General features: G+C 39.2%; 1 protein-coding gene across 3 annotated transcripts; it reads right to left on the bottom strand.

The window, feature by feature from the left end:
* Positions 1 to 2,022: 2,022 nt before the first annotated feature.
* Positions 2,023 to 23,955, bottom strand: LOC148864324 (ABC transporter A family protein). Of its 3 annotated transcripts, none has more exons than XM_088977743.1 (3): positions 23,480 to 23,826; positions 5,141 to 5,246; positions 2,023 to 2,250 (listed from the first exon to the last, which is right to left on the bottom strand). In XM_088977743.1, the coding sequence occupies exons 1-2, from the start codon at positions 23,600 to 23,602 to the stop codon at positions 5,151 to 5,153; spliced, it is 219 nt and encodes a 72-aa protein (XP_088833869.1). In that variant the 5' UTR covers positions 23,603 to 23,826; the 3' UTR covers positions 2,023 to 2,250; positions 5,141 to 5,150. The 3 variants fall into 3 exon arrangements, with proteins under 3 accessions (XP_088833869.1, XP_088833870.1, XP_088833868.1); XM_088977744.1 differs by having other exon boundaries at positions 2,023 to 2,374; positions 23,480 to 23,790; XM_088977742.1 differs by lacking the exon at positions 2,023 to 2,250 and having other exon boundaries at positions 4,971 to 5,246; positions 23,480 to 23,955.
* Between the last annotated feature and the right edge of the window lie 1,909 nt (positions 23,956 to 25,864).

Raw genomic sequence — 25,864 nt, 5'->3', positions numbered from 1 at the left:
GAAGAAGCACAAAATGTCCCTGATTAGATTTCAAAATATCACTTATGCCCTTTAATCGTTCAAAAATATAGGGGTTGTTCTTTGAACTGCAACTCGACCGATTAATGGGTAAGGTATCCTCTCTTTTCTTTTTTCTTTTGTTTTTGCATCCTCAAATGGTCAACCAAGTAGAGTGTTTTTTTTTTTTTTTTTCATTTTGTTCTTTCAGTTTCGATTTTCCGGGTTTGATTAATTCAGTGTTTGAATAATTTGATTTTCGGTTTCGGTTTTTAGAATTAAAAATTTGATTAACCAAATAAAGCAAATTAACCAAACTTTGGTATATAATATATTATATTATTTATGTATTAATATATAATATAATGAAATTTGCTTTTAATAATATAATATATTATATTATTTAATATATATATTATTAAAATTTGGTTTTAATAAAAAATTTCAGCTTTGATTTTTATTTTTCTAAGTCAGTTTTAAAAATTTTAATTTATTTAACTCGATTTTTAATTGAATAAATCAAATGCTTTCCCCTACTAGTATTCTTTAACATGACCATAGCACGATTTAAGTTCAGACCAACCTTGGATATGTAAATAGGACGAGTTCAGGCTAAATAGGACAAGTTCAGGCTTGGCCTGTATGTATCAACAACTGACATCCCCCAAATTATAATTCTACATTTACAGCAGATTCCATATTAGACCTGATTGACCAAAAATCCACAGTTTATATTTCACATGGAGTTTTCTATAGGATTTCTTTCATTAACTAATCTTAAGAGTACTAATTGTTCAGAAACAATAAAAGAAAGAAACCTAAATGTTTTAGTGCAACTTAAAACTAGTGAACTTTCGGGCTTGGTTGGTAATCTTTCTCATATAACTATTTGCTAATTTTAAGTTACATGGAAATCATTCATAGGCCCAAGATCTTAAATTTGGTTCAGTTTCTTAAATCAGGCTAAAGTGCCAGACTTCCCATACCCCACCTAGCCAAACACATCACATCCCTTTAGATGCCAGGCTAAAATCCTAATTTATTAATGGCCTAATGATTGCCTGCTGGCCATGGTAACCCACCCAAACCCGTTAATTAATACCTTATTTGGTTAATCGATTGATCGGGGACTAAATAGGCACAACCCAACCGACTAACAAATGGGTGGGTTGAGTGGATTCAGCGGTTGGGTTAAAATTTGCCGCCCTTAGATCCACTCAACGGTGGGCTCTGATCCCTACGGTTTTTTTCTTTTTTTGGTAAAGAATTAACCTACGGGTTGAAGATACAAACCAGAATTCCCGCGTTTTAGCCTGCTAATTTTGCAATATAATTCTTTCATTGCGGAAATGTAGTCAACTCAACCGAGCCTTGTCCCAAGGTTCAGCTACCTGAATACTATTATTCCACCATTCCACTGTTGTAGCCTACAAATTAATCTACCCAAAACTCCCCTGGTTTAGCCTGCAAATTTTGCAACATAATTCTTTTATTGCAGAAATATACACAATTGAGCCTTGTACCTAGGGTGGTATGATCCTAGAGATATACTAATATATATATATTTTAAATAACATTTCTCTTGGAACCACACAATTCCAAAGAGGCTGCCCTATTCATAGTTTATTTTTTGAAGTTTGAACCATGATAATGTGAACATTGATTGTGTACTTGTTTTTACTATCTATTTTTGATGGCATCGGTATGGTCATCATGAAATAGAAACATTAGGACTGGAGACATTGGTGAACACTGTATAACTGCCATGTCATGCATGCTTACATCAGCAAATCATATTTCCCAACTGAAAAAGCTATAAAAAAGTTACGTTAAAAAAAAGGTCATTTTCTAGTTCTGAAACCATGGGTTGCTAGCATACAGAACAGTGTTAGTGAACAAATTAAACACCAACACAACTATGAACCAAAACCCCTTTATGTGGCTACAGCTACATGAATCCTATTCCACCATTCCACTCATTTCATTCGGAAATGTAATTTAGCTTTTAATAATGAGATTCGCATCTATCTATCAAGTAAATCAATAAATAAATAATGAGGTTTCTCTTTCAATAAGCAAATTCTTGTCTCTCCCTTTTTTTACCCTGTAAAGAATTCTTCCATGGAAACATGAAATGTCTCTGTTCAAATACTAATTTGGTCGATAGAAGAAAATTGGCCCAGGAAGAGGGGGTCTGATGGGTATATCTTTCCACCAATAGTCTCATTACATTGCACTTGCCCCTTTAGAAGCCTGAAAATGAAAAAAAAAAAAAGAAAAAAAAAAAGCTGAGGATCTGACACTAATGCCCTTTCTCCTTTCCACCTAAAAGAAAAACCATATAAAATTGTTTCGATAGTCCCAACTTCCCAACATCCTGCATATCACCATATCAGATTTAGAGGTTACCAAAGTGTGTCACAAGTGTCCATTCCACCTATATCCATTGTATCGGCCAATATGGACCAATACTACAAAAGTATCAGCCGATCATATAGATTCGAATTTGTTAATGTTCATTCATTCTAATAAAATATCTTCTTAAAAGGCAGATAAAATTATAAAATCATTATATTTTGTATAGGAATTAAGAATTTAAGACTTTAACATGGACTTATTTGGGTTTGCCTTGAGGGGCGTGGTACAAAGGTGGCTCGTAGAATATTAGGAATGCAATATATTTTACATCAAATTAGCTAATTAAAGTAATGCAATTGGGGAGAAAAAGAGATTGTGGGGTTTTACATGCTTGAAAATATTTTATATATTTAATTTTATTTTTAAATTTTCATTTGAATATGCTTTAGATGTTATGTTTATGCATTTTAATTTTAGATAATAGGTTTTTTAAAACATTTATTTTAAAATCTAAGTTTATATTTTTATTAATATTAACAATTTTTTTGCATTTTTTGAATTTTTAACATTTTTTTAAAATTTTCTATTTTTTTAATTTTTTTGTATTTTTGTGCCTTAACTTCAAAAAGGTGTCGCACATCACCTTGCACCTTGCCTAGGGTGCAACTTGCCCCTTGTACTTTTTTTTGTACCTTGCGCTTTTAAAACATTGATTAAAAGTTATATATTTATAAAAATTAATAATAATTATACTGATTTTCTAAGAATTAACACATGTAAGCATGTGTTAGTTATGCTATCATTTTTCAACATTTCCCAATTATTTCCCAACATATCCATTATAGTTGTCAAGGCGACTAGGCGGTTTCAAACTTCACCTTGCCCAGATGCCATGCAAAGTTTGTATAGGCACACGCCTAGGCAACTAGACAGGCGCTTAACTCCAAAGCACACGCCTAGACTAGATGCAAGACACACTAATACATCCCTTAATACATTGATCCTTTAATATTTTTATATTGTTTTTTACTTTTCTTTTGCTCAAATAGTTTTTATTGGTTAGTTTTTGTTATTACAATAGAACCTATCACACATTATCACTCTTTTTGTTAAAAGAAGAGTGCTGTCATTTTAGGATTTTATTTTCATGGCAAAACTGAATAGAAGAGGGACTGCTGTCCGGTCAGGTTTGTTTCACACAGTCCAACTCCAACTGTTGTTGCAATGCTGCATAACTAACTAGAAGTCTAAACAACTTCGAATATGCCAGGTAATCAAATGAATCATCTTCTTTTTCTCAGTTTTCAGTCCGTCTATTCTTCCTCCTACCCTCTTCGTTTTCAGGCTTTTTTTTTTCTTCCTTTTTGTTGGTTCTTCCTGTTCTTTTGTCTTTTCCATACGTTTTTTGCATAGTTTTTTTGGAATCAAGCAGGGGCTCCGCCCCCTTCGTTTCTTCTTCATTTTCCTGCTAACTTTTCACCCTTTTGGTCTTATTCATCTACTTGCACTTTTTTCCTCCTCGATGGTAATCTGGAACAGGGGTTTCGCCCCCTTTTCTTCTTCATTTCTCTAAGTTTCTTCATCATTTTTTCTTCACTGGTGATCTGAAACAGGGGCTCTGACCCCTTCTTTTCATTTTCTTCTTTTATTTAGTGTTTCCTTAGTTTTTCTTGGTTTAAAACAGCAGTGGAGCCCCTTGTTATTTTTCTTTTTTTGGTCAAAAGCAGGGGTCTACCTCCCTGTTTTCTCCTCAAGTTCTTTTTCTTTTCTTGGTCAAACACAGGGGCTACGTCCTCTTAAGTTTTTTAAGTCCGAATTTCTATTTCTAATATTCTGTGTTGCATGCTTAAGCATGATTACAAGAATCATAAGCAAAAAATTTAGTTTAGAGGTTTGTAGGCTAATGTATAAAACCAAGTAACTAGCTCATGAGGGGTAGAAACACGTCTTGCCTAGGCACTTGGTCGCCCCTTGGTCGCCTAGCCTCACCTTAGCGCCTTGAAAACTATGGTATCTATTGTATAGGCTTGTTTACTAATGGAGCCGAGCTTGAGCTCAATGAAGCTTGGCTCGTGAGGCTTGCAAGCCTAGTATTGAATAAATAATTTTATTATATATAATAATGTTTTTATTTTTATGTATAATAGTAAATAATTTTTATAATTATTTTTGCATATATAATATTAATTAATTTTTATAATTCTTAATTTTTTGTTTGAAAAATTAAAAAAAAATTATACATATAATTTTTATTTTTCAAAAAAACTTGGCTTATAGTCAAGCTTGAGCCAAGCCGAGCTCGAACTTGTGAGCTATGAACTGAGCTGAGCTCGAGCTTAAGTCTCTGCCTCAAATCAAGCTTAGGCTCGATCTCGAGCTTGTTACTATTCCTGTGAGCCAAGCTCGAATAGCCAAGTATTCGGCTCGGCTCGGCTCGAATCCACCCCTAATGGCCTCTAATTGCATGAGGGGTTAAGGACCATTGTTCTCCCTTATATGCTTGATTGTGGTTTATAGATGGTAATGACTAACCACTGTTCCTTGAGAAATTGAGGAATACAGGAATCTACCAAAATCTTGGATTAGTGTGTCCAAAAGAAAAGGAAAAAGAAATATATCAACTAAAAAAAGATCAGTATTAGAATCATTATATTGTAACAAATGAGTTCTGGCATATCATACTGAGTAGTGATTATTATCGAAAATTGCATTCATGGTTCTTATATGACGTAAAAAAAAAAAGATTTCAGGAGCTAGCAAATGGAACTTTTATCAAAAGCAGAACCTCATGCCATCTACTCTGTGGCCTCCACATGTCTTGGAGCTTCAACTTCTTTCAACTTCTCCAGTGCTGAAATACGTCCATCAAGAGATTCAGAGAGTTCTTTCACCTGGATAAAGAAAATCATCAAGTTATCATTAGAACAGGATCAAAAAACCTACTTGAGCCTTTATCTAAAAGAATTTTGAGTCATATTCATATCTATAGCCAAATAAACGGGAACATTCAAAATGGTGCAACATGTATTTTACATCTCTGGCTCATGTTTCATAAAGAATGGCCACAGAAAGTGTACATCACTGTAATGTAGCAATTACTTGAAATATGGGGAGATCTCAAACCAGGGACAACTGTCACCACCCAACCCTTAAGTTATTTTAAAATAAGCATGTAATGCAGAAATGGTTTCTCTCTCTCTCTCTCTCTCTCTCTCTCTCTCTCTCTCTCTCTCTCCCCCCCATTATGTTAAAATAGTGAGTGCCTCGTCAAAGTATTCCTAACATTTTTCAGATCCAATGATTCTATGATTTTTTTTTTTTTTGATCAATAACAATTTCATTAATTCACCAAAGAAGTTACATAAGGAAGACAAACACACTTATCTTCCAAGTACAATCAAGAAAACAAAAGAATAGGTAGAGATAAAAAATTACAACTTAGCCCAAAACATTGAATCCCTTTCTGCCCCTTGTTTAGCTAAACCATCAGCTAGAGAATTGTCTGATCTTTTGACCCAGCACATTTTAACTTCCATCTCCTGCACCAGCCACTTAAATTTCCTCCTCTGATTACTGTACCTCCATAAACCATTGCTGTCTGCATTCAGCCACCCTATCACCACCTCCGAATCCCCTTCAATTAAGAGTTTTTTTATGTTCATCTCCTTGGCTTTCTAGACTCATTCCATAACTGCAAAGATCTCAGCTCTAAGGGAGTCACCCACTCTAATTGGGCCTGAGAACAAGGCAAAAATTACCCCATTCTCATCCCTAAAGACACCCCCAATCCCTGTTGTCCAGGGTTCCCCCTACTACTCCCATCAAAATTTAATTTCATGAACCCAGCAGGTGGAGGTGTCCAAGACACACTCATTACTGACTTGGTCTATGTGCATTTTGCTATTTCACCCCACTTCCTCAACATGTCATCCACTGTGTAACCTATGAATAGTTCCAAAGATTTCAGCCACTGTACAGCCCAAAAATGAATGATAGCCTTTAATTCTTCCACCCCTCTCTCAACCATATCCTAAATTTTCTTTCCCATATCGTCCAACATACTCCAGCCCTCAGACCTCTCCACATAGTCCTTCCCCTTTTCCTATGTGACAACTTAAGTTATCATGTGAGTCATTTGAAAAAGACCTGTGTTCGGTATTAGGCCCGCCCGGCCCACGTGACCACTAAAGTTGTTACGTTGGCCCTTAAATGAGTGGCCCGGTTCACTTTCCAACCTGCCCAACCCACCCATGTGACATTTTAAGTTGTCACGTGGCTCCTTCCAATGTTGTCCCAGTACCTTCACCAGCTTGGACCAAGCCATTCTGCTCCCAGAAGATATCTACTTCTTTGCCACATCAGCATAAGATGAAAAGCCCGCCCTAATTTGTTTAATTCAAACCCATTTGAATTAATTTCCTTAAATAGGTTGCCTATCTTTTGGTTTTCCCTAGCCGACACAGTAACCCCAGATTTAACCTTCATCTGCTCCACCTTTTCACTGCCCTCCCTCTTCCCTCCATGTGTCCACCACCCTGCCATCTCATCATCTTCAACCTTAGGACCTCCTTCCCACCACACCTTGTACTAGGCTTCATCCAAACAGATTTCAAAGAACCTCGGCAAGTTCTCGTGTCTAACACCAGCAACCTGTAACTCCACTGCACTCAGGTTAAGTCTATCAGCCTTCACTAAAATACCTCCCAGGCTCTGCACTATATACTCAAGAACAGGGTCCCGCCTTGGTGAAATGGAAGGCCTATTAGCTTCAGCCAAACACACCCATCTTGAACTTCGACTTCATTGCAGATTGGGCTCCAGTTCTGAACCTGTATCAGACCTCCATCCACCACAACTGCTTTGAAGCTTAGTTCCTGGTTGCCTACATCAAGCACGGCTTTCGTCTCCGCAAAAGGGAACAGCATTGCTTCATTCCCAGCACCTATCTCTCCTGCAACTGTACTCAGAACCTTCTTCCAATCTGTCACCCCTTTATCAGCCACTAACACCATTCTTTTCTTCCAATCCTCCTTCCCTACTCCTACCAGTATTCTTCGATGAATGGAAGATCAAGCAACCACCATTTCAGGACTCAGATGGCCTTGCACTTCTACACTCCAGAGGTACCAATCGATGGTGCCTCCTCCTGAGTTTTTTTACTCTGGTCTTCAAGCTTTTGGCCAGTTGCCTTCCCTCCATCCACTCCCTTCTCTTCCAAAGCTACAAGGTAAGACTGCAGCACCTGCACAAAAGCCATCCACCTCTTCTGCAATCTCCCTTCTGGCACACAAAGCATTTTTTTCCATTTGTTCCAAAAAACTCCACCACAGTGATGAACCACCCCTTCTTGTTTCTATTAAGTTCTGTTACATATCTCTTGCCTGGAACCGACATGGAGTTTTTCCAACCATTCACCTTACCAGAGTTGATAGCCCCATCTAAGAAACCTTTCATCCATGCTATGACCTCCTATGACACCAACACTGTCGCCCTGTTATTCTCTCTGATTTTCAGTGCAACCTTGCCTTTGGTCCTTTCCTCTTTGAACTTGAACGTCTTGGCTTCGATCGACACCTCAGACCTCCATCTTCCTACTGCTCTGAATCCTCTCTCGCCCTTCATTGCAAAGTCAAGTATGAGAGCAATCTAAATTTTCATTCAATGTTAAAAAATGAAAACTTATTTATTCTAACTTGATACCTTATTCCTGGGGGAAGTTTGAAATATATCCAATTATTCTAGGATCCAATATTCACTTAACACTTGGGCTTATTTCTACTGAATTGGGCACATTTCATCTTTGATAAGAAGCAGACACCCATAATTAATAGGAAAAAAGGTGCCTTTTCTGTTTCTTCTAAGAATCACTCTTTGGCATTTGCTTTGGTTTCAAATATTCTAGCATTTCATTTACCCCTGATGGTTCAAAATACAGTAAAAGGGATCATGGACCATAGGGCTTTGCTTCTTTTGACCTTCTAAATGCCAGCTCAAGATTAATGCAGTCCGAAAATTCCAAAAAAAATTGGGAGAGCAGTGGATAAAAAGATGGTATCAGTGGTGACACACTTACCATGGCTGCAGAGTGTACCTCAAAAGGTCCTTTTTGGAGGCTTAGGGGCACCAAATTATGTTGCTGGGGAACCGGACCATGACTTTGTAATGTAGAAACAAATCTGATGGATTCCAAGACAAAATTTCAGAATCAGGGTGATCAGGAACTGGACCATGACCTTGTAATTTTAGAAACAACTCAGCCAAGGTCCTTACCTTCCTATAACCGATTCATCCTTAGTCCAGGACTCCACACTACTTCTGGTTTTATCAATCTAAAAAACATTTCATCCAATTGTTGAGTCTCTATGAGAATCAAATAGAAGCCCATTATTAAATCTCCTCCATAGGCTGTATGGTTCTTTGTTAAATCTCCAAATCCATTTGCTTAGAAGAAAACCATTCTAAATGTGTCTCATCTCTGATCCATCATTAACTCTATGTGCATAGAGCTTCTTCTGACTCTACCAATGTTTTCAACCACGGAGGTGTGATGCAGGGCTTTCCACTACCTGGAGTGATGAGGCATAGTTCAGAACGTAAGAGGCGTAAGCCACCATAAGAGGGGGATGAGGAGGAAGTAGGAGGGGGAGGAGGAAGGAGGATCTCATCTTTTTTTCCCTCTTTTTATGAAAGATGTCTCAATGTCTCATATTAAAAAGAATGACAATGCATAATACTAATCAGCACATAACCTGTCAATGTTCCTGGATTTATCCTTGAACAATCTTTCATTCCTCTCCTTCCATATTCTCCAGAAAATAGCAAAAAGAATGTAGCTCCAAAATATGCTAGCCTTATTGCTAACATTAATTTCTGTCCACTTAGAGAAGATCCCCTCAGGAATGTCAGGAAGATCAAATTGAACACCAAATGAAGAAGAAATGAAATGCCAAACAGCAGTTGCCATCCTGCACTTGATCAATAAGCATGACACATTGTCCCAACTATTATAACATAAATAGCATATACTTTCCATCTTGAATCCCCTATTCTTTAAATGATCTGATGTTAGAATACTATCAAAAGCTAGAAACCCAGCAAAAGCTTCCACTCTAAAGTAGAAAGTGCCTTTGAAGTCAGGATGATAAAATTGGTATCAACATCCAGATATGGATCTTTACACTTCCATTTGAGAATGATTAATGAATTTGAGTTCACCGTTGCTTCCATTGATTAACAAGTGATTCCAATCAACCCTAAAGTGATTAATTCTAGAAAATCCAACACTGGTTCTAGTTGATTTTCTCTTCTTTTTTTCTGTTTGTTTCTCTCTTTTTTTCTGATTCTTTCTATTTCTACTTCTAGTTCTTCTTTTCCTCTCCCTTGTCTCTCCAACTCTTTATTAGCGTTGTGTTTTTTCTAATGGTGCTTATTGAAGCTTGTTTGGTGGTTCAACTTCCAATATCTGCACTCTTAGTTCATTACTAAAAGGAAAACAATCAACCTCTTGTTAGATTTCAGCCTTTCCTTCGGTTACAATTCTAGAGAAAATTTCTCTAGAATTTGTCTCTTCCAGAATTCAAATCACATCATCAAAGAAACCCTAATTATCCCAGCCAGTCCCTTTTTCAATTTATTCCTGTTACTCCTTTTCAGGTGGTCTGCAAAATTCAATATAGATTCTTCATTTCTCATAATTTACTCACTATCTCTCTAAAATTTTGACTTATTAGGCCTTAATTTGCTTGTTTAGCTTATAGAACTTCAATCAACCCCTTTTAATTCATCACTAAAAACCCCCATAAAAGCCACTCTCAATACTCTATTTCCTTTTTCTCCTAGTCCTTTACATTTTCCTACATGATCCTTTAATGATGCATACACTCTCATGTTCCATTGCTTCTATACTTTCTTCAGTATTTTATGTTACTCTGATACATATTTTTAAGACCATTAAAGGATCAAGGGTTCAAATCTTGGAAATTGCCTCTGTGTATGTGCAGGGCCAAGGTTGCATATCTCTCTCTCTCCCCAGACCCCACATTGGTAGGAGCCTCGTGCACTGGGCTGCCCTTTTTACATGTTTACAAGACCAGTACTGATCTGCATCAAAAAATTTTATGATGGTCTTGCAAGTCATAAAGGTCGGGTTTCATGAGAGAGATCTTGTATAGCATATGAAGAATGATCCTAAAGGTCATATATGAATCGACTCATTATGTCTACTGAATGAAATACAATGAAAAAGACCCCCTTTGGATCTAAATTTTGCCATTAATCATAAAAGAGAGAAAAAATATGTGCTTGGAAGGTAAATTTTTTTTTGATAAATGATTGATAATTTATTCATGATAATCAAAATGAAATTACAATACAGCCTGCCCAAAGGAGAGGCACGAGTTGGTACCTCTCCACAACAATAACAAAGTACTACATCAGACTAAGAAATGAAAGTTTACATAGCTGCTTAGCTAACCGTTCCGCTATGGTATTAGCTGTTCTACCCACCCACTGATAATTAACATTCATGTTCCTTGAAAACCAATTGGCTTTCCTCATAATATCCCTGTAGCACCAAATAACTGAAGCTGGATTTTTTAACCGACCCACAACGACTTTGGACTCTCCTTCAATAAGCAAATTCTGAACTCCTAACTAGTCTGCAATCTAAATACCTTGTATTGCCGCTACAATCTCAGCTCTAATAGAATCTCCAATACCCACAGAGTCTGAGAATAAAGCTAAAATATTACTGTCTTTATCTCTCAGCACCCCACCTATCCCTGACGGACCCGGATTTCCTTGGCTGCTATCATCAAAATTCAGCTTTGTCCAGCCTTCTGAAGGAGGCACCCACACAGTTGATACCCTGTTCTTCCTGTAACTGCTATTAGCCACAGCAATCCAATTCCTCTAAATGTCATCAAAGGAATATATTTTAAAGAAATCCAATGATCTCAGCCAATGGATTGCCCTGGTCAAAATGCAATCCTTTACGTTCTGAATATTTCTCTCCTCTTGGAAAATCCTCGCATTTCTTTCTTCCCAAATTGTCCACAAAGCAGCAGCTCTAATGAACCTCCACATAATTTTACCAATTTTTGTAGGCCATACAAAGAAGGAAGGGTCAAAGATCTGATCTACAGCTGTGATCAAATTCCATCTACAACCAAACAAAGGAAAGGTCCAACCCCAAATAGCATCAGAAAAGGAATAGGTTAAGAGTAAGTGAGAGCAATCCTCACCATTAGCCCTGCAAAGTACACACCAATTAGGAGACAGACACATAGAAGGCCTTCTCTTCTGCAATAAGTCTGAAGTGTTGATTTTCCTATAGAAATGGGATGTTGGTGTATCACGTCGAGCCACGTTGGCAACTCCTTGGAAAGCAATTCAGAGTATTCTCCCTCTTTTCCTCAATTATATCAAGTATGATGTCAGTTCTGGTAATTCTGTTTTGTTATGAGAAGACATCTGGGTGGGCAATTCTGCCCTTAAAGACACTTTCCCTTCTCTCTATTCCCTTTCTTGCTACAAGGGTAAAGCAATCTCTCACTTTCTTCCAACATCTATTTCTCCATCCTCTCTAAATTGGGACTTTGGGTTTCGTAGGGGCTTGAGGGATCATGAACTCTCTTGTGTTTCAAACCTTTTGTCACTACTTGAAAATGTTTCTGGACCCTTTAAGATCTGATGTGAGACATTGGTCCCCTAATCCAAAAGGAACTTCACATGTGCCTCTTTCTTTAAGTCTCTTTGCTCTCCCTTGGGACAAGTGGGTTTCCCAGCTAAGGAGATTTGGTCTAAACCTGTACCTCCTAAAATTATCATTTTTCCCGAACTGCCATGTATACTATCAATCACCTCATGCCATAGTCTCTCCTGTTCTAAGGGCCATCTCCACAACCATTTTCCTAGGAGCGCTTTATTCTTCAAAACTAAATTCCCCAGTCCCAACCCACTCTCCTCTTTCCTCCTACACACTATTCCCCAATTTATTAAGTGATCCTTTTTTTCCTCCCCTGGCTCCCAAAGAAAATTTCTCATTGATTTCTCCAACTTCTTGGCCTCCCTAACAGGAATCCTAAACACAGAGAAGTAATAAATTGGCAGATCTGCTAAGGAAGCTTTCAGTAATGTCACTCTACCCCCTGAAGAAATATAGTTCCTTTTCCACGAAGCTAACCTCTTCTTAAACTTTTCCAGAACCGGGGTCCAAAAGGTGCTCTCTTTAGGGTTGGCTCCTAGAGGTAGACCTAAATACTGTAAAGGCCAAGAGGAAATGGGACAACCTAAACACTCGACCACAGACTCAATAGTCCTCTCATCCAGATTCACACCCACCACACAGCTCTTTTCCATGTTTATTTTAAGATTTGATACTCTCTCAAAGTGCTTTACCAAAGATTTGAGATTACTTACTGTTCTCCTATCACCCCCTTCACAAAAGATTATTAGGTCATCAACAAACTGTAAGTGGGTGACCCTAATCCCATTCCTTCCTATCCTCCAACCTCTCACTACTCCTTCCAACTCTACCTTAGAGATCAAACTACTGAAAACATCTGCAACTAGGGTAAAGAGGAAGGGGGAAAGGGGGTCACCTTGCCTTAACCCTCTAAAAGCTAGGAAGAAATCCTTGACTACCCCATTAACCAAGACTGAAAAATGGGGTAGTCAAGGATATATCCTTACACCCTCTAAAAATAGGGTAAATTGCTGGTACTTTGACAAAACATTTGAAATTGAGAACAGAATATATCCTTACACCCTTTGATACGTGCAAAGCCCTGCTGGATCCACTTGAAAATAGAGTAGGAGTTGAGGATGTATGTTTACAAGATGATTTTGGCTCGATTAATATCTTTAGGTGGTCCCCTTCTTCCAACTCAAAAGTCTCCTCGATCTCAAATGGGGTGGTGGTGCATACCATGGGGTTACCTTTCCATTTTTGGAAGGATGAAGTTGCAGAAGTGATAGCAGTGGTGTGTGGAGAAAAATTGGAAGGTGTATTCTGGGGAGATCTCAGGTCTGCAGCTATTTTGTTGAATGGAGTCAAGCCCGAGGATATTCCCAGGAAAGTAAATGTGAAGGTGGAAGGTGCTTTCATAGAGGTATGGTTGGCTTCTTCCATGGAAGCCGAACTGTGGAGAGAAGCTAGGAAGGAGGAAGATGTAAAGGTTGAAGATGAAGTCTTGCATGGCAGCGAAGGATTGGAGGACCTGCAAGGAAAGGAAAGTTATACAAAAAAGGGTGAACAAAACTTGGGGAAGTTCAAAAGACTTGCAGAAGATGGAAAGTTTCAATCATGAGCAACAAGCTAGCTGCTAGGCCTCTAACAAATCTTATGCCCATGCAATTACAAGTGGCGTCTATTCCAAACCAGCTACTACAACTGCTTTTCTGCGAGAAGATCAGAAAGAATTAGGAAAATATGTTGAAAATGGGAAGATTAAACAGTTGGGCCAAAAGGAAGAAAATAAAACTAGGTTTGGTGGGCCCCGAACTCTAAAAGTTGGGTCGGCCAAATCGGAAGCAGTGGGTATTGGGCGTTCTAAAGAAGGCCCATATGAAAGATCAAGGGCAGAAGCTTTTTTTTTTTTGATGAATGAAAATAATTTATTAAATCAGAATATAAGGCAATACAGGAAACCCATGAAGAGGCACGAGTTGTTACCTCTTCTAACAAAGTATTACATCATTTAAGAACCGGATAAGCAGAAATAACATAAATAAAATTACATAGCAGCCCAAAACAAATGATCCCTTGAAACCCCTTGCTTAGCTAGTCCATCCGCTAAGGAATTTGCTAACCTTTCTACCCAAAGAGAGGTAACTGTCATATTTCTTGTGAGCCAATTGACTTTCCTCAATAAATCTCTATATCGCCACATAGCTGAAGCTGGCTTTGTCAGCCATCCAACAACAATTTTAGAGTCTCCTTCAACTATCAAGTGTTGAATTCCTAACTGTTCAGCAATCTGGATGCCTTGTACAGCCGCTAAGATCTCTGCTCTATTTGAGCCTCCTATTGCCACAGGGCCTGAAAACAAAGCTACAATGTTGCTCTCTCTATTTCTCAGCATCCCTCCTATCCCTGAAGGGCCTGGGTTTCATTGGCTACTACATTGCAGCTGCCTTGTCCCTCCTCGTATGACTAGTGGCTACCGCCTTCCAGTTACTCCAAATGCCATCAAAGGAAAATGTATGAAAGAAGTCCAAAGTTCTGAGCCAATGAATGGCTCTAGTCAATATACAATCCTCAACAGTTTGTAAGCTTCTTTCCTTTTCTTTGAACACCCTAGCATTCCTTTCTTCCCAAATTGTCCACAAGGCTGCTGCTCTAATACATCTCACATCGTTTTTCCTTTTTTTTGTAGGCCACACAAAACAAGAAGGATCGAACAGCTGACTTAATTCTGAGGACAGATTCCACCTGCATCCAAACAAAGAAAAGATCCAGCTCCAAATAGCACTAGAAAAGGAACAAGATACAAATAAGTGGGAACAATCCTCACCACTAGCCCTGCAAAGTACACACCAGTTAGGGGACAAGCACATGAAAGGCCTTTTCTTCTGCAAGCAATCCAGAGTATTGATCTTTCCATAAAACACCTCCCAGCAAAATATTATAATTTTAGGAGGAACAGGTCTGAACCAAATCTCCTTAGCAGGGAAACCCAACTGTCCCATGGAAGGGCAAAGGGACTTAAAAAAGGAAGCACAAGTGAAAAAACCTTTTGGATGAGGGGACCAAAGTCTCACATCCGAGCGAAGAGGGTTTAGAAAGACACTGCCAAGAAGAGACAACAATTCTGAAGCACTACTAAGTTTAACATCCCTCAAACCTCTCCTAAAACCAAAGCCCAACTTAAGGAAGAGGGTGAAGTAATAGAAGGAAGAAAATGAGAAACAGTTTTTTCCGTGTAAAGGGAAAGAGAATAGAGAGCGGGAATTTGTCCTTAAGGGCAATGGTACCCACCCAAGTATCTTCCCAAAATAAAACAGAGCCACCAGAGTTGACATCATACCTGACCAAGTTGAGAAACTGAGGGAGGACACTTTGAATTGCTTTCCAAGGAGATGCCAACGTAGCTTGACGTGATTCACCCGCATCCCAACCATTTTCCTGTCTGCCATGTATACTAGCTATCACTTCATGCCACAATCTCTCCCTTTCTCTAGGCCACCTCCACAACCACTTCCCTAAGAGAGCTTTACTCCTTTGAGCTAACCATCCTACTCCCAATCCACCCTCCTCTTTACTGCTACAAACTATTTCCCAATTGATTAGATGATTTCTATTCCTCCCCAGGCTCACACAGAAAAGATCTCATTATCCTCTCCAACTTCTTAGCTTCCCTAATAGGAATCCTAAAGATAGAGAGAAAATAAACCAGTAAATTTGTTAAGGTAGCTTTCAATAAAGTCACTCGATCCCCTATGGAAATGTAGTTCTTTTTCCAAGAAGCTAATATTCTCTCCAACTTTTCCAGAATTGGAGTCCAAAATCTACTCTCCTTTGGGTTAGCCCCTAAAGGGAGACCTAGATACTACAAGGGCCAAGAAGAAATGGGACAACCTAAACAATCCACCACAGACTACAAAGTCCTCTCATTCAGATTAACCCCTACCACACAACTCTTATCCAGGTTTATCTTCAAATTGGAGACATTCTCAAAGTGTTGTAACAATGCTTTTGAGATTTCTCACTTCCCGCCTATCACCCCCTTCACAAAAAATTATGATATCATCGGCAAACTGCAGGTGGGTTACCCGGTCATTGTTCCTTCCGATCCTCCAACCTCTAACTTCCTCTTCCCTATCTGCTTTAGAGATTAATCTATTGAAAACATCTGCAACCAGGGTAAAAAGAAAAGGGGAGAGAGGGTCACCTTGTCTAAGGCCTTTACAAGCTGGGAAAAAGTCTTTCACCACCCCATTAACCAAAACGGAGTAATGGCAGGAACTAATACAACCCTTTACCCAATTGTACCATCTATCTCCAAACCCACAGCACCCTAGGACCTCTAGTAAAGAACTCCAATCCACAAGATCATAAGCCTTCTCCAAATCTAGTTTACAAACAAAACCTTGGGTTCTTGACTTTTTCATGTCCTCCATGCACTCATTTGCTATTAGGAACTAATCCGTTATTTGCCTCCCCTGCACAAAAGCACCTTGTTCTTGACTGATGATGGAGGATAGTACTACTCGGATTCTCAACGACAACACTTTAACCAGGATTTTGTAGATGCTTGTCACTAGACTGATTGGTCTATAGTTCTTAGGGTTCTTTGCATCTGCCTTCTTTGGGATTAGAGCTAGGAAGGTAGCATTGACTCCAGGGCTCACCGTTTTTTTATCTGCAAATTCATGAAACACCCCAACAAGGTCTTCTTTGACCACATCCCAACAATCCTAATAAAAAGCCATTGTAAAGCCATCTGCACCAGGTGCTTTGGATCTATCCATTGAAAACACCGCCTGTCTGATCTCTTCTTCACTAAAGTCCCTTTCTAACCAATTTGCTTGTTCTATAGACAATCTAGTCCACTCCAAGTCTTCCAAGGTTGGCCTATTATTCAACGGTTTCCTATAGATTGATTTGAAATGATCCACAAAGCATCTGGCTATCTCATCTTGATTTGTGAGTTCCTCTCCATTCACCTCTAACTTAGCCACAAAATTTTTTCTTCTCCTCCCATTAGCCAATGCATGGAAAATTTTAGTATTTCCAATGGCAGGAACTAATACAGCCCTTTACCCAATTGCACCATCTAGCTCCAAACCCACAGCACCCTAGGACCTCTAGTAAAAAACTCCAATCCACAAGATCATAAGCCTTCTCCAAATCTAGTTTACAAACGAAACCTTGGGTTCCTGACTTTCTCATGTCCTCCACTGCACAAAAGCACCTTGTTCTTGACTGATGATGGAGGGTAGTACTACTCGGATTCTCAACGACAACACTTTAACCAGGATTTTATAGATGCTTGTCACTAGATTGATTGGTCTATAGTTCTTAGGGTTCTTTGCATCTGCCTTCTTTGGGATTAGGGCTAGGAAGGTAGCATTGGCTCCAGGGCTCACCGTTTTTTTATCTGCAAATTCATGAAACACCCCAACAAGGTCTTCTTTGACCACATCCCAACAATCCTGATAAAAAGCCATTGTAAAGCCATCTGCACCAGGTGCTTTGGATCTATCCATTGAAAACACCACCTATCTGATCTCTTCTTCACTAAAGTCCCTTTCTAAGCAATTTGCTTGTTCTTCAAACAATCTAGTCCACTCCAAGTCTTCCAAGGTTGGCCTATTATTCAACGGTTTCCTATAGATTGATTTGAAATTACCCACAAAGCATCTGGCTATCTCATCTTGATTTGTGAGTTCCTCCCCATTCACCTCTAACTTAGCCACAAAATTTTTTCTTCTCCTCCCATTAGCCAATGCATGGAAAAATTTAGTATTTCCATCCCCTTCCTTAATCCATTTATGTCACGACTTTTGCCTCCACGAGATTTCCTCTCTCAAAAGGACCTCTTCCAGGTCCTTTAGATTTTCTCTCAAAACCCGTTCTTGCTCACTCATCATCCTTTGAGCTTCCTTGGAATCAAGTTCCTCAATCCTAGACATCAAGTCAATTTTTTGCTCCTCTATCCTTCCAAAGTGTTCCCTATTCCACTCCTTAATTTTGGATCTCAACCTTTTCAATTTTTTTTGGAATCTTACTCCCTTCCAATTCACTCCTCTTAATTCTTCTCTCCACCATTCCCCAATCAAGTGCACAAAATCCGGATGAGTTAACCACATTCTCAAATCTAAAAGGCCAAGGACCAAAAGTTAAGGTTTCAGGACTTAGCTGGATAGGGTAGTGATCAAAGGTGACTCTGGGTAAGGCTCTAGCCATCAAGTTCGTACAATGATTCTCCCACTCTTCAGTAAAGAGGAATCTGTCTAATTTCGAGCAAAGGGGGTTTTCTTGGAAATTTGACCATGTAAAATTGGCTTGTAAGAGGGGTAACTCCTTTAGACCACAGTTATTAATGAAATGATTGAACTTCCTATTAGCTCCTGCACTGATTCTACAACATCCTCCCTCCATAAGGTTACTAGACCTCTAGAGGCTCCATAGGATGGCGCCGAAGTCCAACAAACTCCTCTTGATCTCCATACACTTCTGATCCATCTTCTATCCAATTCTGCCAGCTTGGTTTCCTGCATCAAGACTATGTCTGGTTTCTCTCTCCTCAACAAATCTTTAATTGCCCTTCTCTTTCTTTCACTTCCCAAGCCTCTCACATTCCAACTAATGATCTTCATCAAGCACTTTTTCGAAAAAAAACCCTTCTCAAAGACTCCACCTTACAGCAAAGTCTTTCTTTCCCCTCTCCCACTAAATTCAATTTCACCCCCAATATCTGAAATCAATCTCTCCACTTCAGATCTCTTTTTCTTTTTTCTCCTATTGTTACCCTTAGTCTTCCTCATTAAGGCACTAGCTTCATTTATCTCCCCCCCCCCCCCCGATTAGAGCTCTTGTAATAGTCCTTTTCTTGAAAAGTTGTTACTCTCTCCCTTTGAACTAATTTCTCCTCCCTCTCTTTATACTCCTCCAACAACGTGCAGATTCTCTCCCAAATTCTCTCTAGTTCCTCCTATCCCTCTTCCACTGCCATCTCACCTTCTCTCAGTTCGCACTCAGAGCTGCCAATCTCTCTTCTCATCCCCCCCACTGGAACTTGTCTGTTTCAAGCACAGAAGGCACATTAGTAACCAAAACCGAAAGGACAACAGTACCTGTAATGTTTGGGACTGAGGGGATGACTTCCAAGGGAGAGGGGTTCTCGTAAGGAGATGGGCCTAAAGCTGTTCCCTGTGACTGAGCTTGCGTGAGAGAGTTTACACTGTGAATCAAAACCCTGTCTGCTTTAATAGGTGAAAGACTTCCATTTTTATCCTTCTTCTAGTGTTACATTGCAGGTTGGAGCGTGAGAAGAGTTTCCTACCAACATCATATCCTGCTCTTCCTGCACTAATGGACTGACTTCCTTTGCAGGTACAAGTGGCACCTGAACCGTAGCCTTAGGCGACTGATCTTTAGCCTTCACGACATCTTCCTCGAACTTTGGTGCCTCGTCTTCTTCCTTGTTCTCTTGAAAAAGTACCTCTGTTCCCAGACTGTCTTCATCAAACACATTCCTTGAGCTGCTTAGGTCGATACTCCCTAAATCAGGGGCAGAAGCTTTAAATGGGCTGCAAAAATTAAGCCCACTTAAGGCGGGTCAAGTGAATACAGGGAGCCCATTTCAGGGGACCAACCTAAAAGAAAGACACTTAAAAAGGCACGTGACTGAGCATGTGCCCTCGATAGATGGTTTTTACCATCTATCTTCATCCTCTTCGAGTGCTACAGACCGAGCAGCGGGAAGAATGAACTCTGCGCATTCTGGATTTTCAAAAAAGTGGATTTCGACGGTAAGATTAGAGAATCCGTCGCCAGAAAAGCGTAACCCAAGGTGTGTTAAACGAAACGTTTCAGAGGAAAGGAGGGAGCTCTCTAAGAATGAAGACTCTAGCGATTCTGAATCGGATGATTCGGAGAGTCTGGGAAGCATCAATCTCAGCAGATCAAAGGACCTTTCTGAAGAAGATAACTTTGGCACGGAAGTATTATTTCTGGAGGAGAAGGGAACTGATTCTCAAAGTTTTGAGGGAGGCCCGAAGAGCAAGATGGAACGGCAGAAGGAAGGATTCAGGTTCTGTCTATACTTGCAAGGGAGATTAACTCTTTAGCCCAAGAAGAACAGGTTATGGGTTTGGAAAGAAAAGACTATACCGGATTGGTCTGTAATGTATCGCCTAAAGCCAGACAGCAGTGGAAGACTAAGTTGCGGAATTTGAAAAGTTGTTGATTTCCTATGAAAATTCTCCTAAGCAGATCAGACCACAGAAGATAATATTAGACTTGCCTTCCTATGCCGGACCTGATCCCTTGGAAGAAGCTCATTTGGTTCCCAACAATGAAGGTACTCTTGTCCCTTCGGTTTTAGGTACTGGTGCTTTTCCTGTGGTTGAAACAGATACTCCAGCATCCCGAGAGGAACTTTTAGGCAAGGAGGAAAACATAGAGCTTAGCACTGGTGAAGGTGAGAGGAGTGAGGGAGAGTTGGAGGTTAAGAAAAAGCAAGAGGAAGAGATAGAAAGAATATGGGGGCAAATATGTGCATTATTGGAGGATATAAAGCAAAGGAGGAGGGGTAAGATGGTAGGGAACCTGAAGAAAATCCTCAAAACAAGGAGAGTTACAGAAGTTCTAGGTTGGGGGGGGGGAGGTGGGTGAAGTCAGTGGGCCAGATGAAAAGATAGAAGGGAATGTGAGAAGAAAAAAGAAAATGAGATCAGAAGTGGAGAGGCTAATATCAGATATAGAGGGTGACATCGAGTTTAGTGGAAGGGGAGAGAGAAGGAAGGGTTCTTTGTGAGATGGAACTGGGTTAGTAAGTGGCGTTTAAAAGGAGTCTTACTATGAAAATTATTAGTTGGAATGTGAGAGGGCTAGGAGTGCAAGAAAGAGAAGGGCAATTAAAGACTTGCTGAGAAGGGAGAAGCCTGATATAGTTCTGTTACAGGAAACCAAATTGGCAGATTTGGATAGAAGATGGGTCAAAAGTGTGGAAATCAAGAGGAGTGTGCTGGACCTTGGCTCCCTCATGAGGAGCATCGGGAGGGATAATGACCTTGTGGAGGGAGGATGTTGTAGAATCCGTGGAAGAACTTATAGGGAGATTCTCGGTTTCTTTAAAATTTAGAAATGTGGAAGACGGATTTAGTTGGGTGTTACCAAATGTCTACAGGCCAAATGGTTATAGAGAAAGGAAGGAAATGTGGGAGGAGTTGTATGGAATTCAAGGTTTGCGGGATGGCCCGTGGTGTCGGGGGGGATTTCAATGTAATCAGGTTTTGTAATGAATCAAATAATCCCCAAATATCGATTTCTACAAGCATGATAAATTTCATTGAATTAATTAACACCTGTGGTCTAAAGGAATTACCCCTTCTACAAGCTAATCTTACATAGTCCAATTTCCAAGAAAACCCCCTTTGCTCCAAACTTGATAGATTCCTTTTTAATGTAGAGTGGGAGGACCATTGGAGGAATTTGGTGGCTAGAACCCTTCCTAGAGTTACATCTGATCACTGCCCTATCATATTAGGTCAAGAAACTCTAGGCTTTGGACCACGACCCTTTAGATTTGAGAACATGTGGCTAACTCATCCGGACTTTGAACGAAAGGTTGGTGAGTGGTGGAATGAAGAATTGAGAGGGGTAAAGTGGAAAGGTGTAAGGTTCCACAAAAAGTTGAAAAGATTGAGAGATAGGATCAAAGAGTGGAATCGGGAGAATTTTGGAAGGGTAAAGGATCACAAGAATATTTTGATGTCTAGGATTGATGAGCTAGACTCCAAAGAATCCCAAAGAATCATGAATGAGCAAGAAAGGATTTTGAGAAGTAGTTTAAAAAAGGAATTGGAAGTTCCTTAGAGAAGAGATGTCCTAGAGGCAAAAGTCAAGACACAAATGGATCAAAGAAGGGGACGACAATACAAAATTTTTCCATGCGTTGGCTAATGGGAGGAAAAGAAAAAACTGTGTGGCCAAATTAGAAGTGGATGGGGAGGAAGTCACAAATCAAGATGAGATAGCCAAAGTGTTGGTGAATCACTTTAAATCAATTGCAGGGAAGCCATCGAATAATAGACTAAGGCTGGAAGGTTTAGATCGGGCCAGGCTGTCTGAAGAGCAAACAATCTGGTTAGAGAGAAGTTTTGAAGAAGAGGAAATTAGGCATGCAGTGTTTTCAATGGATAGATCCAAGGCCCTTGGGCCAAATGGCTTCACCATGGCTTTTTATCAAGATTGTTGGAATGTGGTAAGAGAAGACCTTTGTGTTGTGTTTAAGGAATTTGAGGATAATAACAAAGTAAGCCTTGGAGTTAATGCTACTTTCGTAGCCCTAATCCCTAAGAAGAAAGAAGCAAAAAATCCAAAAAATTTTAGGCCGATTAGTTTGGTGACTAGCATTTACAAAATCCTAGCTAAAGTGCTATCTTTGAGGATTAAAGTAGAGCTCCCCTCCATCATTAATCAAGCCCAGTGAGCATTCATGCAAGGGAGACAAATAACAGATCAGATTCTAATAGCTAATGAATGTGTAGAGGATGTGAGAAAGTCCAGAAAGCAAGGGTTTGTTCGTAAGTTGGATTTAGAAAAGGCCTACGATCTTGTGGATTGGAGTTTCTTATTAGAGGTCCTAGGGTGTTGTGGGTTTGGACATGTACAGCTACTTTAGGCATCACAAGATAGACAATAAAGACTTGAGGTCAAAAATACATCAGAGTGAAACAAACGAAGCCTATATATGAAACCAAGTGCACAATTGAGAACTTAGAGTGTATAAACTCATCTAGACCCTTAATATTTCTCGTTTATACATAAAACCTTATGTAGCAAAATAATTTTAAGGAACACCAATTGATTTGATAAAGATTTGAAAGACCATTTTTTCTCAATATTTAGAAATTCGATCTCCAGTATAGCTTCATCTGCAGCAAATGTGCCAAACATACATGAGGGTAGAAAATATACTAAATTAGATTTCATAGTCCAAAAGAACCACAAGACACAAGGGAAAGAGATCTGCCTTGGCTCTGGTTTTATTTAAAAAAAAAAAGAAAGAAAGAAAATAAGTGGAAGAATTAGAAGAAAAGGAACATATGTATGGCTGCAATTGGTTAAATAACTTAAACGAGAGACCCCTCCTCATATTGATAACTACCAAAATCTCCCATCCTCACGAGGTAACTTCTCTAGAAATTACAAAAAACTATCCCCGCCCCTGCCTAGGTATCAGTCAATTTAAAGAGAAGAAATTTGCTTTTGGGGGAAGATTCAATGTTTATCCAGATTATTACCGAACTAACAACTATATTCCTTTTCCTTCCTATTTAGAGGGGTTCTGTCGACACAAAAGAGTCATCTTTCGAAATGGTCAAATGGAAAAGTTAGAATATGAATGCACGAACAGAGACGAAGGGAATGGATCAGAGGAATTACACCAACCTGCTGGGAGATGGCTGCATGGGCAACCTTGTAATCCCTGTGAAGGATGTAGAAGCCCACAGCCGACGCTGTTGCAGCACCAGCAAAGAACGACGCTAGCCTAACTCTCAAGACGTAGCCCATCTCCTTGTCTGTATCAGATCGAATTGAAGTTGGAGTCTCTGTCGCTCTTTTGCGGATAATGGGAGCGGAAAACAACTTGGTCTTCTGTTTGTCGAAAGGCTTGAAAGAAAAGAGTCCTTGAGAACAGCCCGCATAAGGGGACCGGAAAAATGAGATGGAAGCGTGTAAAGGCCGGAAAGGGCAGAAATTCAATAGTAAGCGTTGGTATTGGATTGAAACATATGATGGTATTGTTGGAAAGTAGATCCCCATCTGACGTCAGAACAATTGAACTTAGATGAAGTCCCATTATTGAATCATTGCCTCAAGGCCCTCAACTAGACCGCCGGTCCGCCACATTTATTCGTTGAGCCATTGGATCCATCTTGGGAAAATTCGCTATTAGTATCCTGAACTTTGGGTTTAATGCCATTTTTGTCCTGAACTTTAAAATTGGCAATTTAGTATTGGGAAAATTCTCGATAGGTATCTTTTACGTAGAGTGCCAATTTAGTATTTGTACTTTAAATCGTGACAATTTAGTATTTAAATTTTTAATTTAGGCTAATTTAGTACCCGAACTTTTAATTTGTGATAATTTAGTACCTGGCGTTAGATTTCCATCGGTTAAAATCTCACATGCGGGTTAAAATTTTCAAAATATCAAAAGTACCCTTTTATAAAAAAACCTTCTTATTTCCTTAATTCCCTGTTGTCTTCGTTCTGGGTTGAACGAACGAAACATGTTGTTTTCATTCTGGGTTGAACGAACAAAAAGCACAAGTCGCTTTTTGGTGTTTCATGCATCGTTTCAACACCCCTCGATATCATCCAGCTGCTACACAAGTCACTGTTATCATCCGTTGATCGATGTTTCAAGCCCTTAAAACTCAGTCATTTCTGAATATCCTTTTCTTTAGAATCTCTTCTCTTTACCTACCAATTTTTGCAACTTCTTTCCAAGTAATTCTCTGCACCCCTCTTCCCCTGATGAAAAATTTTAGAATCCTTTTGATATAGACAATTATGAATTTTCATTTCAAGACTGTCATATCCAAGGATGACTAGTAATTGAAACAATGTCTGCCCGCAATTGGCATTTGTACGTTCAATTGATTGGGAAAGGTGGAAAATACTTTCTTAAGTTCTATTTCATAATCTATTCGTAATGGTTTACTGTTGTTTTCTGTTTTTGTCGTCGCATCATCAAAATAGTATCTCATTATAAATACCATGTATAAGTTGTTCGGTTAGGAATTTTCATTCATACAAAACCTTCATTAGGATAAATCAGAATTTTTTCTTAAAGAATATGTTCAAACCAATCGTGGAAAGCTATTCCTTCATTCCTTGGCTTGGATAGGGATTTATTTTCTCTGTTCAAACATCAATCACTCGTATTGTTCTTGCAAGAGAAAATTTTATAGTTTGAATGTAGACTTTGTCTGTCTTGGAAGAATTATATCTACAGCCAAGTAGTTCTCATATGGTATTTGAGTTGGTCATTTTGCTTCATATACTAACTTACCTACCTAAATGTGGCAAAGGGTTGATTCTTGACGATCCAAATTCCATTGATGTGTGCCAGCTCTAACAGGGGAAATTTGGGGAATTAGTTAGATTCAGGCAGGGCCAAATTACGTTGGAGATTAATGTCAGTAAGGACAAGCCTTAGATGATGGAGATGTCGATGGAAATTAGTCATATTGATCTAGTCAGATTATTAACTGGTTTGAGATATGGTAACCCAAGAACACAAGAAAACAATTAGGTTGGGGTTTTGGGCTGGTTGTCAGCATGGGTAAATGGTTGGCACATATAACTCTTATCAGGACATAAGTTGCACAAATTTCTCTTGTTTCTTAAGAGACATGAGTACTACATTGAAGTCTTCTTTCAAATTCATTGCAGAAATTCCAGGAGTCTCAATACCTTGTACAACCACAACTTTGCTGCCAAGCCTGCCATTTTACCTGGTGATTCAGTGGCGGGGATTGTGGTGTCAAATGGAACTTTAAACTTCTTGAACATCTATAACACTTTGCTGATTGTCTGGCTTGTTTTGACATGGTTTCCCAACACTCCTCTGCTATTGTTAGCCCTCTCAAGTGTGCTTCTTTAACTCTCATGAATGCTCTCTACTTACTAGTGTAAAGAAAAATCAATGTAGAGCAATCAGAGCTATTGGAATTCTGAATTTTCTTGCCTATGATTGTGCATTGTCAATTAGAATACATAGATATGCTATCTGATTTTCTAGACACTTAAAATTCTAATGGAGCC

The sequence above is a fragment of the Nelumbo lutea genome, chromosome 3, assembly GCF_056320005.1.
Source record: "Nelumbo lutea isolate HS-2025 chromosome 3, American lotus-T2T, whole genome shotgun sequence".
NCBI classification, from domain to species: Eukaryota; Viridiplantae; Streptophyta; class Magnoliopsida; order Proteales; family Nelumbonaceae; genus Nelumbo; species Nelumbo lutea.
The sequence above is the reverse complement of the archived record's forward strand: the minus strand, read 5'-3'. Positions and strand labels throughout refer to the sequence as shown.

Bases quoted from the DNA above. Each gene is read 5' to 3' on its own strand.
- LOC148864324 (XM_088977742.1), bottom strand. From the start codon at position 23,854: ATGGGGATCTACTTTCCAACAATACCATCATATGTTTCAATCCAATAC. The intron at 5,247-23,479 runs GTTGGTGTAATT...TTCTTTATCCAG, and splicing joins ATGCAGCCATCTCCCAGCAG to GTGAAAGAACTCTCTGAATC.